This window comes from Scyliorhinus canicula, chromosome 2 (assembly GCF_902713615.1).
Source record: "Scyliorhinus canicula chromosome 2, sScyCan1.1, whole genome shotgun sequence".
In the NCBI taxonomy this organism is placed as follows: domain Eukaryota; kingdom Metazoa; phylum Chordata; class Chondrichthyes; order Carcharhiniformes; family Scyliorhinidae; genus Scyliorhinus; species Scyliorhinus canicula.
The window spans coordinates 128,363,791-128,382,097 of NC_052147.1; the positions used below are offsets into that span (position 1 = coordinate 128,363,791).

An 18,307-nucleotide genomic window follows, 5' to 3' on the forward strand; every position below is an offset into this window, starting at 1 on the left:
CACTGCAAACCCTCAACCCACTAATCAATACATCTCACTGAGAACCCTTAACCCACTAATCAATACATCTCACTGAGAACTCTCAACCCACTAATCAATACATCTCACTGAGAACCTCCAACCCAGTAATCACTACATTCCTCTGAGAACCCTTAACCCACTAATCAATACATCTCACTGAGAACCTCCAACCCAGTAATCACTACATTCCTCTGAGAACCCTTAACCCACTAATCAATACATCTCACTGAGAACCCTCAACCCACTAATCAATAAATCTCACTGACAACCCTCAGCCCACTAATCAATACATCTCACTGACAACCCTCAACGCACTAATCAATACATCTCACTGACAACCCTCCGCCCACTAATCAGTAAATCTCACTGACAACCCTCAGCCCACTAATCAATACATCTCACTGACAACCCTCAACCCACTAATCAGTAAATCTCACTGACAACCCTCAGCCCACTAATCAATACATCTCACTGACAACCCTCAACCCACTAATCAATACATCTCACTGACAACCCTCAACCCACTCATCAATACATCTCACTGACAACCCTCAACCCACTAATCAATACATCTCACTGAGAACACTCAACCCACTAATCAGTAAATCTCACTGACAACCCTCAGCCCACTAATCAGTAAATCTCACTGACAACCCTCAAACCACTCATTAATACATCTCACTGACAACCCTCAAACCACTCATTAATACATATCACTGACAACCCTCAAACCACTAATTAGTGAATCTCACCGAGTACACTCAACCCACTAATAAATACATCTCACTGACAACCCTCAACCCACTAATCAATACATCTCACTGACAACCCTTAACCCACTAATCAATACATCTCACTGACAACCCTCAGCCCACTAATTAGTGAATCTCACTGAGAACACTCAACCCACTAATAAATACATCTCACTGACAACCCTCAACCCACTAATCAAACATCTCACTGACAACCCTCAACCCACTAATCAATACATCTCACTGACAACCCTCAACCCACTAATCAATACATCTCACTGACAACCCTCAACCCACTAATTAGTAAATCTCACTGAGAACACTCAACCCACTAATACATCTCACTGAGAACCCTCAACCCACTAATCAATACATCTCACTGAGAACCCTTAACCCACCAATCAATACATCTCACTGACAACCCTCAGCCCACTAATCAATACATCTCACTGAGAACCCTCAACCCACTAATCAAACATCTCACTGACAACCCTCAACCCACTAATCAATACATCTCACTGACAACCCTCAACCCACTAATCAATACATCTCACTGAGAACCCTTAACCCACCAATCAATACATCTCACTGACAACCCTCAGCCCACTAATCAATACATCTCACTGACGACCCTCAACCCACTCATCAATACATCTCACTGAGAACCCTTAACCCACTAATCAATACATCTCATTAAGAACCCTCAACCCACTAATCAATACATCTCACTGAGACCCCTTAACCCACAAATCAATACATCTCACTGAGAACCCTTAACCCACTAATCAATACATCTCACTGAGAACCCTCAACCCACTAATCAATACATCTCACTGACAACCCTCAGCCCACTAATCAAACATCTCACTGACAACCCTCAACCCACTAATCAATACATCTCACTGACAACCCTCAACCCTTTATAGTCAAGGAAGAATACTAATCATTTCTCCATTCTTGCAGAATAAATCATATGATAAGAATCTATGATTGTCTATGGATTGTTTGACAACACCTGTGGACAGGCACTTGCTCAGGCAGGACTTGAGCTGATGTCTCACCTCCTGTTCATAGATATCCAGGATCCTTTCTAGCGAGAGCTCCTCAAAGTAAAGCCTGTCACACTCATCAAAATCAGTGCTCACAGTCTCTGGGTTGTGGTTTACAACCACTGTCTTCTTCCCAAGCTGCCTCAGGGTCCGGATGCTGGAGACTGCGCACCAATCAAACTCCACACTGCTACCTGCCGACACAAGAGCCTGTTCTGAAATGCCTGACACTGCACATGGTGTATTAAGAATCACATTATTCACATTGCTTACTTAAAGCTACCATACACATGTATACAGTCTGCAAGAAAAGTGAGAATCCAGTAAAGGTTTATGATGACTACCTTTGTTGAGGTAGACATAATTATTTCTATAGACTGGGAATCTGCTTTGACTATCAGTGACAACAAACGTTCCCCAGTGTGAACATTTGGGAAACAACATTCACTACAATCCATGATCTTGGAGGTGTTTTGGACATCTTGAGTGATCACGAAGATTAGACATTGTGGTTGCTGGACATGGGAACACTGATTGATTTTGTGTTCTATCTTAGAACCATTGAACCACAATAATGGTACAGCACAGAAGCAGGCCATTCAGCCCATCCTGTCCATGCCAGCCCGAGGACACCCACGTGCCCTTTCTAATCCCACCATCCTGCTCCTGGCCCATAGCCCTGTATCTTACAGCACTTCTGCCACTTACTTTGAATCTAAGTCCCCTAGTTCTGGAATTCTCCATCAATGGAAACAATTTTATCCTGTCCACCCTATCCCTTCCCCTCATTATTTTGTACACCTCAATTAAGTCACCCCTCGGCCTTCTTTGTTCCAAGGAAAATAACCCCAACCTATCCAATCTCTCCTCCTAGCTACACTTCTCTGGCCCTGGTAACATTCTTGCAAACCTCCTCTGCACTCTCTCCAGAGCAATAATGTTCTTCCTGTAATGTGACCAGAACTGCAAACAATATTCCAGTTGTGGCCTCATCAGTGTTTTATACAATTCCAACATTATATCCATACTTTTATATTCTACACCTCAGCCAATGAAGTAGAGCACTCCATATGCTATTTTACAAACTTGTCGACATGAACTGCTGCCTTTAGGGACCTGTGTACTTGCGGTCAATTTGGGAATAATTCCTATTCACAAAGGAGTTATTTGGTTTGACAATTCCCTGGTGACCTTCGTATGCTATAACTACAATATGTTCATAGAATTTACGACGCAAAAGGAGGCCATTCAGCCCATCGAGTCTGCACTGGCCCTTGGAAAGAGCACCCTACTTAAGCCCCGACCTCCACCTTATCCCCGTAATCCAGTAACCCACCTAATGTTTAAGACACTAAGGGGCAATTTAGCAAAGCCAATCCACCTAACTATCACATTTTTGGACTGTGGAAGGAAGCCGGAGCACCCGGAGTAAACACACACAGACTTGGGAAGAAAGTGCAAACTCCACACTGACAATAATCCAATCTGGAATTGAATCCGGGTCCCTGCAGCTGTGAGGCAGCAGTGCTAACCACTGTACCACCATGCTGCCCTCTCCATGATTACAGGATACAAGGGCAGTTGGCACATAATACAAGATCAGATTGATTGTAACTGTGAGCTCATTTTGAGCACTGTGAATTTGTACAGTGTGAATGTATAAAGATTCTGGAGGTCGACTAGGCGATTAAACGCTAGTTTATTTGGAGTCAAAGGAAACGGTCACTACAGTATAAATCCTAGTCGAGACTAACAACGTGACGGCCCCTGTCTGGCCAGCTTTTAAGCAGGTTAATTATAAGCCCCAGCTGGGCAGATCTCTGCCCATTCGTGGAGAAGCTCGTATTCCACGAGTCCCATGGGGAGCTGGATTAGGTTATCCCGTGGGCCTGGTGAGGGTTATTACCGAATGGTTTTGTTGCAGACACTCTGTCAATCACATCTTTTCAGTTTTGTCATTCCAATGCTGTCATAAATAATTGCAGCGCCCAAATAATTTTGTTGCTACTTTGATATTAACTAAATTTTAGCAACTTCACCGCCGCATTTAGGCTTACGTAGTTAAGATGTTCTTCAGGCAACTTTTTCTTCACAGCTACTAGTACTGTCGGCAACGGGTGTCATGAAAAGTAGTCCGCTGAATTGAACTTGCCTGGCTGATGGTTTAAAATACTGAGTCATGTTTGTTCTTATTAACACTTAGTTTTGGTATGGTAGGCAGTGAGAGGCGACAGCTGAGGTTCACACTGTCCATTTTCTGCACTGTTTGAAAAGCTGTCCATACTTCCATTTCTTTGTTTGAGCAGAAGGTTCCTCCAATTGCTTGTGCTGAAGTTCAAGGTTCCTGATCTAAAGGAACAGCTGGCAACATAGTCAATACTGGGAGGCTGAGGGCGCGATTCATCCCACTTCATGTGGGATACTATAGTTATAGGCCGCTGAATGGCATGTTTAACAGGGTGTTTCTCAGCACCTACACTGCCAAGAAACATTGTGCTATTCAATGGCATTTTCCGTTTCATTTGGCCTTAGGGGACATTCTCTATACCGAGGCCGGAATAAGAGTGATTTCCTGCTGCCAAGCAAGTCTCCTCGCAGATCGAGGCGCCATTTTGGAAAGCTGTACCATCTTCACCCGACCCCCTGCCCTCCCAACCTTGAAAAGGTCCGCGGAGAAACCAGGAAAACCCAACCCCCACCCCCCGGTAAGAACCTCCCCGGCCCCAATTCCTGGTAGTGCCAACCTGGCACCTGGGCGCCTGGAAGTACCCCTGCCATCTGAGTGGCGCCTGGCTGGCAGTGCCAAAGGGTCTGCCGAACATATATTTAAATGAGCCATAAATATGCTGATTTGGTTCATGCCCAGTGAGGGCAAGATCCAGATGGTGACGTCTCCCGAGATTCTGTTGACTTTCGCAGGACATTTTGAGCATCGTGAATCTTGCATGAGGCCTCTCGTGAATGTGGTGAATGTAATTCACACTGTAATATATATTATACCATGTCACTGTAAGCTCGACATACGAGCAGTTGCGTTGCCCTACCACTAGGGGGAGTTGCACTGGGAATGTACAGGAGTTTGTACTTGGGCTCCACCCTTGGCTCCACCCACGGCTCCTCGCCCTAGACTGACGTATAAAGGATGATGCCGAAGAGCCAGCCACCAGTTCATCTGGACTTCATCGTGTTACAGGCTGGCTCTGTTGTAAGTTGATTAAAACCACTTCACATCCTAAAGCACGTGTCTCGTGAATTGATGGTCACATCAATTTAATCAACTTAGGAAACAGTAAGGAACAACCATGGACCCAGCCCTCAAGCCTGAGCGACTGGAACTCGACCCACAGGATGCAGAGGCGAAATAAATCTTTTCGCATTGGCTCCGATGTTTTAAGGTCTACCTGGCTGAAGCAAGCACCACAGAAACGACGGAGGAGCAGACACTCAGCCTACTGCACGCGAGGATGAGCCACCGTATATCCACTCAACTAAACTGTACTGGCTCATATACTGAAGCCCTAGCTCTACTCGATAAAATGTACGTGAGGCCTGTAAATGAGGTCTACGCGCGACACGTGTTTAATACTCACCGCCAGCGGCCTACGGAATCACTCAAAGAATTCCTCAGAGAACTAAAAACTCTATCTCGGGACTGTAACTATCAGGCTGTAACTGCTGCAGAGCATAGAGAACTTGCTGTCCGCGATGTCTTGTTGCAGGCCTGAGATCAAATTACATGCGCCAGCGACTGCTGGAAAAGGGGTCCCAAAATCTTGAAGATACTGTTGAACTTGCTACGACTATAGAGGTCTCATTTCGCAGCCTCACCTCGTTCCCCGCGGACCCCGCGATGGGCCCCCGACCAGCGAATTCCTCAGGCCTGCACCACGCGGCCGCCCAGCCACAATGCTGCCCCAGCCTGCCACTTTTATGGCCAGCCCCAGCACCCGTGGCAGCACTGCCTGGCCCGCAACGCGACCTGCAGCAGCTGCGGGTGAAAAGGACACTATGCCAGAGTGTGTCTGACGAAGAAAGCCCCAGCCTCTAATCCTCCCACGGCTCAAAGCACTCGTTCCCTGAATTCACAGGCCCGCAGGCCCCGAAATGCTGCAGCCTGTATGCCGACTCCGCCCCCACCCGACATGTGCGACTCATGGGGGCGGCCATCTTGGCAATCCTCCTCCATGCGGCCTGCCATGTGCGACTCATGGGGGCAGCCATCTTGGCAATCCTCCTCCATGCAGCCGGCCATGTGCAACTCATGGGGGCGGCAATCTTGGGATCCATCCCCTTCAAACTCTGAAACTCACCTCGACGAACTCAGAGGGCAGTCATCACGGGGCCACTCCAGCTCAGCTGATCGAGCCGCCGACTACCCGCAACTCAGCGCAGTCACGCTGGACCAATCGCGCCCAAAGCATCTCCGCAACTCGATGGTGACGGTCCAAATCAACGGGTACAGCACGCCGTGCCTTTTCGACTCCGGGAGCACTGAGAGCTTCGTACACCCAGATCTGGTAAGACGCTGTTCGCTCCCCGTTTCCCTGCACGGCAAACTATCTCCCTCGCATCGGGCTCCCACTCTGTCCAGATCCAAGGGCGCACCGCCGCAACTCTCACAATCCAAGGCGCTAGCTATTCTAACTTCCAACTCTATGTCCTGCCCGAACTCTGCGCCATACTCTTATTGGGACTTGATTTTCAATGTAATCTCAAGAGTCTCACCCTCAGTTTCGGCGGACCCCTACCCCCACTCACTATCTGCAGCCGAGCCACGTTGCGAATCTCCCCCCCCGCCTCCTCTCTTTGCCAACCTCACGCCGGACTGTAAACCTGTAGCCACTTGCAGCAGGCAGGATAGGGTGTTCATCCGATCGGAGGTCCAAAGGCTCCTCAGTGAGGGGATCATAGAGGCCAGCAACAGCCCCTGGAGAGCTCAGGTGGTGGTCTTCAAGACCGGGGAAAAATTCCGCATGGTCGTAGACTATAGACAGACCATTAATAGATTTACGCTCCTCGACGCGTACCGCCTCCCCAGGATTGCAGACATGGTTAACCAAATCGCCCAGTATCGGATTTTTTCCACGGTGGATCTGAAGTCTGCATACCACCAGCTCTCAATCCGCCCGGAGGACCGCCACTACACGGCGTTCGAGGCCGATGGCCGCCTCTGCCATTTCCTCCGGGTTCCCTTCGGCGTCACAAATGGGGTTTCGGTGTTCCAAAGAGCAACGGACCGAATTGTGAACCAGTACGGGCTGCGGGCTGCGGGCCACGTTCCCGTACCTGGATAACATTACCATCTGCAGCTATGACCAGCAGGACCACAACGCCAACCTCTACCATTTTCTCCAGACGGCACAGAAACTAAATCTAACATATAACAAGGAGAAATGCGTTTTCCGCATGACCAGACTAGCCATCCTTGGCTATGTCGTGGAAAACGGGGTCCTGGGCCCCGACCCGGACCGTGTGCCCCCTCTTAGAACTCCTTCTCCCTCATTGTCCCAAGGCCCTCAAACGGTGCTTGGGATTTTTTTCCTATTACGCCCAGTGGGTCCCTCAATATGCGGACAAAGCCCGCCCACTCTTTAAGGCCACACGATTTCCCCTGTCAGCTGAGGCGCGCCAGGCCTTCAACTGCATCAAGGAGGACATCGCCAAAGCGGCCATGTGGGCGGTGGATGAATCCACCCCCTTTCAGGTTAAGAGCGACGCCTCAGAGGTAGCTCTAGCAGCCACATTAAATCAGGCAGGGAGACCAGTCACATTTTTCTCCCGTACCCTCTCCGCTTCGGAACTCCGACACTCGGCAGTCGAAAAGGAAGCACAAGCCATTGTGGAGGCTATTCGTCACTGGAGGCACTACCTCGCAGGTAGGAGGTTCACCCTCCTCACCGACCAAAGATCGGTTGCCTTCATGTTCGACAACTCGCAAAGGGGCAAAATTAAAAACGATAAAATTCTGCGGTGGAGGATCGAACTCTCCACCTATAGTTACGATATCAAGTATCGACCGGGGAAGCTCAACGAGCCCCCAGATGCCCTGTCCCGCGGGACGTACGCCAGCGCACAGAGCGACCGCCTAAAAGTCATCCACAATGACCTCTGCCACCCGGGGGTCACCCGGCTCGCCCACTACAATAAAGCCCGGAATCTACCTTTCTCCACTGAGGCGGTAAAAGCTGTCACCAGGAATTGCCCGATCTGTGCGGAGTGCAAACCGCACTTCTATTGACCAGACAGGGCCCACCTGGTCGAGGCTTCTAGGCCCTTTGAACGCCTCGCAATCGATTTCAAAGGGCCACTCCCCTCAACTAACAGGAACGTGTACTTCCTGAGCGTAATAGACGAGTTCTCCTGCTTCCCCTTCGCTATCCCGTGCCCCAATATGACCTCCCACACAGCCATTAGGGCCCTGCACAGTATCTTCACCCTGTTCGGTTTCCCCAGCTATGTACACAGCGACCGGGGTTCGTCCTTTATGAGCGACGAGCTGCGTCAGTACCTGCTCGACAAGGGCATCGCCTCGAGCAGGACTACCAGCTATAACCCCAGGGGGAACGGGCAGGTGGAGAGAGAGAATGCGACGGTCTGGAAGACCGTCCTACTGACCCTCCGGTTCAGGAATCTCCCATTGGCAGGAAGTCCTCCCAGATGCGCTCCACGCTATTAGGTCCCTCTTATGTCCCTCCGCGACCAACCAGACCCCTCACGAGAGGCTCTTTATCTTTTCCAGGGGCACTACCACGGGGGTCTCATTCCCGGCATGGCTGAAGACACCGGCCCCGTACTCCTAAGGAAGCACGTTAGGGCGCACAAAACTGACCCCCTTGTAGAGAAGGTGCGCTTGCCCCACTCGAACCCCCAGTACGCTTTTGTAGAGTTCCCCGACTGCCGTCAGGACACCGTATCCCTCCGGGACCTAGCACCCGCAGGATCCAGCACCCTCACTGCCACTGAAAGTGAAAGTGAAAATCGCTTATTGTCACGAGTAGGCTTCAAATGAAGTTACTGTGAAAAGCCCCTAGTCGCCACATTCCAGCGCCTGTTCGGGGAGGCTGTTACGGGAATCGAACTGTGCTGCTGGCCTTCCTGGTCTACTTTCAAAGCCAGCGATTTAGCCCTGTGCTAAACAGCCCCTCACACTACATCCCACTCAACCGCGCCCCCGCGCCTACTAGCTCGCTACATTTGTTTGGCGCGCCAGCTAGCTCCCAGCGGCCCCAGTCCCCAGTCAAACCAGATGGTTACGGAGCTCGGACGGAATCACCCCCCGGAGTCCGCCATCGTACCCCAACCAACAACACTCATCCAGCCACCACAAGAGGCTGCAACCCCGGTGCTCCGCAGATCGCAGCAGACGACTCGACCACCGGACAGACTCAACCTCTGAACCACCACCCCCGCCGGACTTGATTTTTTTGTAGAGGGTGAATGTAATTCACACTGTAATATATATATTATACCATGTCACTGTAAGCTCGACATACGAGCAGTTGTGTTGCCCTACCACTAGGGGGAGTTGCACCGGGAATGTACAGGAGTTTGTCCTTGGGCTCCATCCTTGGCTCCACCCACGGCTCCTCCCCCTAGACTGACGTATAAAGGATGATGCCGAAGAGCCAGCCACCAGTTCATCTGGAGTTCATCGTGTTACAGGCTGGCTCTGTTGTAAGTTGATTAAAACCACTGTTCACTTCCTAAAGCAAGTGTCTCGTGAATTGATGGTCACATCAGCGAATATGAGCTGCCTCATCCCGATGCCAAGTCGGGAACGAGGAGGCCACTGAATCGTGACCTGAATGTAGTCATCCAACTTGAACAGCAAGTTAGTAAAGAAAGAGGGTGCCAATCCATTTGGTTAGAAGTAGGCACTCCAGGAATCAGTATCAAATTAACAAGTGGGAACTGAATACTGGCATCATATGAAATGTATGGCAGAATCTTCCCATAGTTTGTCGGCAGAGTGTCAGTTTCCATGTGAAAACCCACACATAAGGGGTACCCCCCCCCCCCCTCCCCCCCCCCCCCCCCCCCCCCCCCCCCCCCGCAATGGGGCTCCCCAGAGGGTTCACCCTTGACATTTCCCTGTCCCTCCAAGGCTATACTTGCCATCACCGGGTTCCCCTCGACTGCCTGAAGTTTTCTAAACCTGTTGTGAACCTCGCCATATGAACATTCAGTGAGGGAGGGGAACATATTACAAGGAATCAATATGTTTAAACGTTTAAATTTATTGAGATGAGGTCCCCACCCTTTCAGGACAGGAACCACATGACATTTCAGGCGAAGGATGTGGAAAATAGGGAAGCGAGATCTGACCAGTGAGAATCTCGGTTCCCATCTCTCACGGGATTTTGGGCCCACGCCGCCGTTTACACTGGCATCAAGCATGGGCTCAAACCCCCCCCCCCAAACACCGCCCCACCGTCGTTGAAGAAAATGATGAGCTGTCGCGCAAGTACTCAACAAGGGACATTGTGAGGGCGAGTTCAAAGGATTTGACGGAAAAATATAGCCAGGAGACAAGTTTATGTTGGATCCAATGTTAAAGGAAGAAACAATATCAGTTTCTGCTCAGCTGTTACAATGCAATAATGCACAGTTGAGGAATTAGCTGCATTTCTGTAGACAGAGGCTTTGTAATCATAGCTATAAGCTTTGCTTGAAGATCAGTTGTAAGTGGAGTTACACAAGGATCAGTGAAGAGGACAATTTGGGCATCCTTAGATACTAGATAGTACACCGCAACCATTTTAAAACCGACAGTTCCACCATTTTATTGGGGAAGTTGAATGCTTCAATTTCAGACTATGGTATTGCCAAGTGTAACAGATATTACAAGGACACAGTGTGTCTCTGAGAAGCCAGTTTTCAGGCAGAGAAACTGCATATGTTACAATTCAAGGTCTATTGTACAATGTGTAACAAGGTACCATTGTGATGTCCCCAGTAAGTCTGCTGATAGCGATAGGGAGGTGATTTGATGCCTGCACCCAGATACCGGACCACCGATATCACTAACTGCAAGACAACATACGTGCCTTTGTAATGATTGGATACATTAATTAGCATGTGGACCTTTAATGTGATTGGTTAATTATTCTTGTATACGATGTATCATGAAACCTTTATCAATAGTCATGATTGGACTTAGATAACGAGTAACAAATTATTGCATATGCTAATCTTTTGTAATCGAATCTCAAAGTATAACTTCGTAGTACCATTCTTGAATCTGGGTTTTTTGGTGTCCTAATTAGAATGCCAATAGCCCTCGCATATAGCTTGTAAATAAATACTAGTTTATAACTTCAAGAGTCTTTGTCTGGTCTGTCATGAGTGAAGGTAAAATACACTACAGTCGAATAGCTGTACAATTTTCCCCTGGCTGCACGGTGGCTAGCATTGCTGCCTCACAGCTCCAGGATCCGGGATCAATTCCTTGGGTGACTGTGTGGAATTTGTACATTCTCCCCGTGTCAGTGTGGGTTTCCTCCGGATGCTCCGATTTCCTTCCACAGTCCAAAGATGTGCAGGTTCGGTGGATTAGCCTTGATAAATTGCCCCTTGGTTAAGGTGCCCAGGGTTGTGCAGGGTAACTGGCGTTATGGTGATAGGGTGGGGGAATGGTAGGTAGAGTGTTTTTTTGGAGGGACAGTGCAGACTCGATGGGCTGAATAACCTCCTTCTGCACTGTTGGGATTCTATGGTTTCATAATCACATGCAAATGATGGTAGATTAGCGGAGGAGATATTATGAGGAATGATCCATGAATTCATGAGAGGGTTAGAAGGGTCTTTAGAGGCAAAGATATTTCGGGGGGAGGGAATTCCAGAGTTTGGAGTTCATACAGCAACAGGCAGGACTTTCAATAGTGGAACCAATGGATTTGAAGATATGGGGGTGGGATTCTCTGATCCTAAGTGTTGACGTCGTCGTAAGCGCTGTCCCGTTTCCCACAACGTCAACATGGCCTCAGGAGCAGTGATTCTGACCCCTACAGGGGGCCAGCACGGCACTGTAGCGACCCACGCCACTCCAGCTGCCAGTCCCAGCGTCAGATGAGCACTGCAGGTCTGTGCATGCGCAGTGGGACCGGCGCGATTGCCGTGTGTGCGCAATGGCTCCCTTCTCTGCGCTGATCCCTGACGCAACATGGCAGGTCACAACGGAGTCCCCTGCCGGGGTCGGAACCCCCCGCCCCCCAACCAGGCCTCCCCCAGATCCATTCACGCCGAGGCCCCGCTGGGTAAGACCAGGTTAGAACGGCGCCAGCGGGACTTGGTTTTTTTTGTACGGCCGTTCGGCCCATCCCGGGCTGAGAATCGCTGGGGGGGGGGGGGGGGGGGGGGGGGGGGGGGTGTAGAGCGGCCCCCAATTATAGGCGTGCCGGCACCAATTCTCCGCCCTCCGGAGAATTGGGTCCCAGCACCAGAGCAGCGTGGCGGGATTCGCACGGCCCCCCGGGGACTCTCAGACACAGCACGGGCTTGGAGAATCCCGCCATGATGTGTTGAGCGCGGGGTTACGAAGGTTGGAGGAGATTACTTAGATCGAGAAGGAGGGGTAGGAAGTGAATTAAACACAGATTGTAAATTGGAGGCTTTGAAGGATTGTGGGTCAGCAGACATGGGGGGTAGTAAATGGAACTTCAGGCGAGTTAGATACAGCAGCAGAATTCTGGATGAGCTGATATTTATAGAAGATAAAGAATGGGAAACCACACATTGGACGATCGGAAAAAGTGATAAAGGCATAGATTAAAGTTTCAATAGAAAATGGAACTGAGGCGGGGAAAGATTGTAAGAGACATTAAGGAGTGTGATATAATTGAACAGATTAAGATTGAGAGGGAGGGGGTGTTAAACGATTTTATTAATAATAAAGTGGGCTGAAAAGTGGATAAATTCCCAGACCCAGATGAAATGTATCCAAGGCTGCTGTGTGAGGCAAAGGAGGAGATTGCAGGGGCTCTGATGTTATTTTTCAAATCATCTCTGGTGAGGAGCCAGAGGACTGGAGGCTAGCTACTATGGTACTATTATTCAAGAAAGGAAGTAGGGAAAATAGTTAATTACAGTCCAGTGAGTCTAACATCAGGGGTGGGGAAATTTTTGGAAAAAATTTTAAGGGACAGAATTAATTTCCACTCAGAGTGTCAAGGATTAATCAGGACAATCTGCATGGCTTTGGCAGGGGGAGAGCATGTCTCATAAATTTGACTGAGTTTTTCGAGGAGGTGGCTAGGTGTGTGGATGCGGGCAGTGCAGTTGAGGTAGTGTACATGACTTCAGTAAGACTTTTGACAGGGTCCCACATGGGAGACTGATCAAGAAGGTAAGAACACATAGGATCCGGGGCAATTTGGCAAATTGGATACAAAACTGGCTTATTGTCAGGCGGCAGATGGTGATGGCCGAACATTGTTTTAGTGACTGGAAGCCAGTGTCCAGTGGTGTACTGCAGGGATCGGTGCTGGATCCCTTGCTGTCCGTAGTGTACATTAATGATAGAGGCGTGAATGTGGGGTTAGTTCGCAGATGACACGGAAATTGGTGGAAAATTGGTTTTAATTTACAATGCTGTTTTATTATCTCGGCATTCTGTGAAATAATGTTATTTATGTATCTGTATAAAAAGGCGACGAGGAAAGCCTTTGATTACAGGATGATAGCACAGTGGTTAGCACAGGTGCTTCACAGCCCCAGCATTCCAGGTTCGATTCGCGGCTTGGGTCACTGTCTGTGCGGAATCTGCATGTTATCCCCGTGTCTGCGTGAGTTTCCTCCGAGTGCTCCAGTTTCCTCCCACAGTTAAAAGATGTGCGGGTTAGTTGGATTGGCCGTGCTAAATTGCCCTTTGTTACCAAAAATGTTAAGTGGGGTTACTGGGTTACGGGCATAGGATGGAGGTGTGGGCTTGAGTAAGGTGCTCTTTCCAAGGGACGGTGCAGACTCGATAGACCGAATGGTCTCCTTCTGCACTGTAAATTCTCTGATTCTATAGAAAGGCTGGTCAGATGGGCAGAACAGTGGCATGGAATTAACCCTGAAAAGTGTGAGGTGTTGGATTTTGGGAGGACTAACAAGGATCGGAAATACATAATGAACAGTAGAGCACTAGGAAGCACAGAGGACCAGAGGACCTTGGTGTGCCTGTCCATAGGTCCCTGAAGGCAGCAGGACAGTTAGATAAGATGGTTAAGAAGACCTATAGAATACTTGCCTCTATTAGCCGAGGCACAGAATATAAGAGCAGGGAGGTTATGATAGAATAATTGGATTAGGCTATTGAATTAGATGATCAGCCATGATCATAATGAATGACAGAGTGGGCTTGAAGGGCCAAATGGCCTCCTCCTGCTCCTACTTTTTCTATGTTTCTAACTGTATGAAATGCTTGTTCGGCCAGAACTAGTCTACTGTGTGCAGTTTTAGTCACTATACCACAGGAAGGAAGTGACTGCACGAGAAAAGACGCAGAAGAGATTCAGCAAGGTGCTGCCTGGGCTGGAGCATTTCAGCTATGAAGAGAGGCTGGTTAGGCTGGGGTTGTTCTCCTTGGAGAGAGAGAAGGCTGAGGGGGGACCTGATTGAGGTGTACAGAATTATAAAGGACATAGATAAAGGTAGGTAGGAAGGAACATTTCCCCTTAGTAAAGGGGCCAATAACCAGGAGGCATATATTTAAGATAAGTGGCATGAAATTTAGAGGGGATTTGAGGAAAACCATTTTTTCCACCCACAGGGTGATGGGAATCTGGAACTGACTGCCTGCAGGGTGGTGGAGGAGGGAACCCTCAAAACATTGAAGAAGCATTTAGATGAGCACTTGAAACGCCATAGCAGACAAGGCTACGTACCAAGTGCTGGGAAATGTGATTAGAATAGAGCGGAGCTTGATGGCCGTCGCAGACACTATAGGTTGAAGGACCTCCTGCTGTGCTGTAAAACTCTCTGACTGTATGTCTCTGGATCATGTTCCCTAGGAACAGTATGGAGACGAGGAAGACGAGAATAAATGCTTTGGGGGTTCCATAGATAACAATGAGAAAAGGTTCCATTGGAGATGATTCGCTGGCCACAACTGGAATGATAACCATCAGTGGCAGTCCCACCCAGCTGAAAATCGAAAAGAGAGGCTGGATCCAGGCTTGAGCATGTCAAAAGCTACTCTGAGATTGTAGAGCATGAGGAAAAGCAGGGATAATACACTACAGTCTCACTCAGTTGAGCCTTTGATAAGGGCTGTGAGTGGGGCAGAAACACGACTGCAAAGCTTCAAAAATGTAGTTGTGGGGTGGGTTTTAAATTTACCTATATGATATGGTCCACATCCCAGCACCATTATTCCGTGATCATTGAAATCCAAATCATGCTCCTGAAACAGAAACAGGATTCATCTATTTTTGATCAAAAGTACAGCTGAAGCCAGTAAATAAAAGAGTTAACCTAGCAAGACTCACCTCTCCGTGATAGGTGGAGTACAGGTAATTGGTGACAGCTGGATACTCTGCAGCAAGCGTGTCAATCTAGCAAAGAAAAGCAATAGGTCAGTGTGAATGGGCCTGGCCATTTGGGCCATCGTAGCTTGCCTCGGCTTAGTCCAAAGCCTTTCCCTCGGTTACTCATCCAGGAGAACATTCCACTCTATGTGTAACTTTTCGTGCTGTTCCCCTAAACATTTATTTCACCAGTTTTAACTTACAATGCCGTTTTATTATCTTGGCATTCTGTGAAATAATGTTATTTATGTATCTCTATTAAGGCGCTTCTCCCCTCTCCCTTTCAAAGTTTATTAGTCAATCTCTAAGCCTTCTAGTTTAGATATTTGCCTTACCGTAGCTATTGCGCCCAAAACATTCTCGTGCATGAGTCTCTAGCCAAGATTAAACAGTGCTCAAGTTTTAACCCAGTATTATGCAATAATAGTAGACAATAGTTGAAGGATTACCGCCCAATTTGTGTCCTTGGCAAAATGTTAACCCGATAAGAGTTTTACAGCAAAGCAAACCATTCAGCCCATTCTAACCCATGCCAGCCATCTCCCTTGTTACTGCACTAATGAACCTGTGTTATACAGCTTATCACAGTAAAAAGCTCACCCATCATGATAATTTGAAGCACTGTGATTGCCAGCCCTCTGCAGGCAAACCCAGCAGCCATTTGTGGTTCAGGACCATCCCTGGAGGTGTTTAAGCACTGACTCTGTGTCTAGTCATGTTGGGTTTTAATGTTAGGAGTCAAGAGAAGAAGGACAAGAGAAAAAAGACGAGCTTATTTTATATTGTGACTTTAACATGGCAAAACGTGCCAAGGCATTTTGCAGGAGCATTCTGATGCAAGATTTTAGGAAGATGACCAAAATAGGTGATTGAAGATATAGGGTGCGATTCTTTGGAAAGCTTTCTAAGTGTGGTGGCGAGGAGGAACTGCCGCGAGCTTCCTGGTGCTTGGCCCGGCAAGGCCCGCAATAATATTTAATTCCACTTCACGAGGCCTCACGTGCTTCTCGCTGGGGCTTGCCGAGACCACGCTCGCCAGTCTCCCGATATCAAGGTCGAGCAGCAGTAAAACAGAACTTGCACAGCCAGCCCCACTCAGCTCACAGCCATGACACCAAGACGACCGGCCCCAAGTTTGGGGATGCTGACCTGGGGAGGCTCCTCGATGCGGTGGAGGCAAGGAGGGATGTCCTATTCCCCAGAGGGTCTTTCAGGGTAAGGCACAGGGCAGCCAGTGCCGCTGGGAGGAGATGGCGGCTGCTGTGAGCTCTGGGAGTGTGACCAGAAGGACCGGCCTCCAGTGTGGCAAGAAGGTCAACGACCTATACCAGGCAGCACGAGTGAATTGACACCAATGCCCCCCCTCCCCCCCCCCCCACACCCCCAAGAGACCTTTCCGCCCCCAAGTGCTGCCCCCAACCCTCCCTTCACCCCCCCTCTCCATTCAACCCCCTCCCCAACCCTTCCTTCACATCTTCCCGCCAACCACTGTGAACCAGGTGTGTGGCTAATGATGCCCTCTCTGTGTCTCGCTCACAATCGCCGGGAGAGGGCTCAGACCTACAGAAGCAAAGGTCAGAGAGGTCACCAATGCGGAGGTTGAAGAACGCTGCAAAGGATCCACCGTGCCCCACCCGGAGGAAATGTCACACGTGAGTTGTTATTGCCATACGCACTGACCCATCCCTCCCACTGACCACATGTCCATTCTCCCGCAGATCCTCCAGCTCACGGCACCGGCCCATCCGGGGTGGTCTCCTCTCCAGCCTCCCAGGAGAACATCTCGGAGGAGAGCTCTGAGAATGCCACGATCGACACGTCACTGCTGTCATCTCCACCTCCACTAGCGCACACACACCTCGATGGGAAACGTTAGTAGTCAGGCTTCTTGAGCACAATCCCGTGAGCACCACACTGCTGCTGATGCATATTAGGTGGAGGTAGGAACCCCCAGGCGAGACAGCAGTTGGGGGTCTGCTGGATCCCAGGACCCAGCTGGGTCCAGCCTGATGCTGAGCCTCTGGAACAGGTTTACCCAGAGCTGATGGAGACATTAGGGAGCATCCGAGACATTCAGGAGAAGATGTCGGCGACACTCTAGCAGGTCCATAGCTACGGATGCAGGGGATGACGCTGGCAATGTGTGACACCGAGGCCAACACTGCTCGGGTGCCAAGCGCAGTGGAGAGCCTGGTGATGATGTCAGCACCATGAGTGAAGGTGTCCAAGGCGTTGCGGAGTCAGCACAGCCCTGGCTGGGGGCCTTGGCAGAATGTTTGACTCAATGGGGGACGTGTTCCAGTATTAGGCTGACCTTGACGAGGTTCTGCGGGACATGTCAGATGGGAATGGTCGAGACGCAGCGGAACTTGTCCCAGTTGCAGGTGAGTGGGCATTGCCGAAGCGCTGCAGAGCATGTCCCAATCACTGAGGCGTATTGACATCTTTGTGCAGACAGCGGGAAGCCGCTAGGGCTGGCAAAGAAAGAATGCACAGGGGCAGCAGGGACGCGAACCAGCCCCAGGGCCCTATGGGTACAGAGCGGGAGGAGGGGGTGCTGGGTGCCAACCCAGGCCCGTCCCATGGAGTGGGGATGGTGACCACCAGCTCCCCCGAGTTCCACATCTCTGATGAGGCCATGGATCGAGGTCAGAACCAGAGAAAGGGTGGCACAGTTGTGCATGTACTGACAAGTGACCACGGGGCCCTCTGGCCCCAGAGCACTCAGAGAATGCCCGCCAGGGCATCGAAAGCCATGGGACGAGGTAAGCAGCTGGCTGCCTTCATCTCAGATGGGGACACACCTAGATGTAGCGGTAGAGCTAGCTAAGCACTTTGAGGATCACCAAAAGCACCATCGGGACTGTGGGGCACCTGTGACACATTAATGACCCTTGACCACAAGCAGTTGACACCTCTGTCACTTTTGTCCACAGTGCAGCCCGACCTCCAACCCGCTGGCCCATCTCTCCAG

At 49.6% G+C, this 18,307-nt stretch overlaps 1 protein-coding gene across 1 annotated transcript in view; it reads right to left on the minus strand.

Annotated features, from left to right (window-relative positions):
- Positions 1–18,307, minus strand: part of cps1 (carbamoyl-phosphate synthase 1, mitochondrial) — a 170,171-nt gene that overhangs the window by 42,337 nt on the left and 109,527 nt on the right. Inside the window, exons 23-25 of the mRNA XM_038786419.1 lie at positions 15,295–15,360; positions 15,146–15,209; positions 1,835–2,016 (exon numbers count right to left, since the gene is read on the minus strand). Of these exons, the coding sequence (XP_038642347.1) occupies positions 1,835–2,016; positions 15,146–15,209; positions 15,295–15,360 (312 nt within the window). The remainder of the gene's footprint in view (positions 1–1,834; positions 2,017–15,145; positions 15,210–15,294; positions 15,361–18,307) is intronic.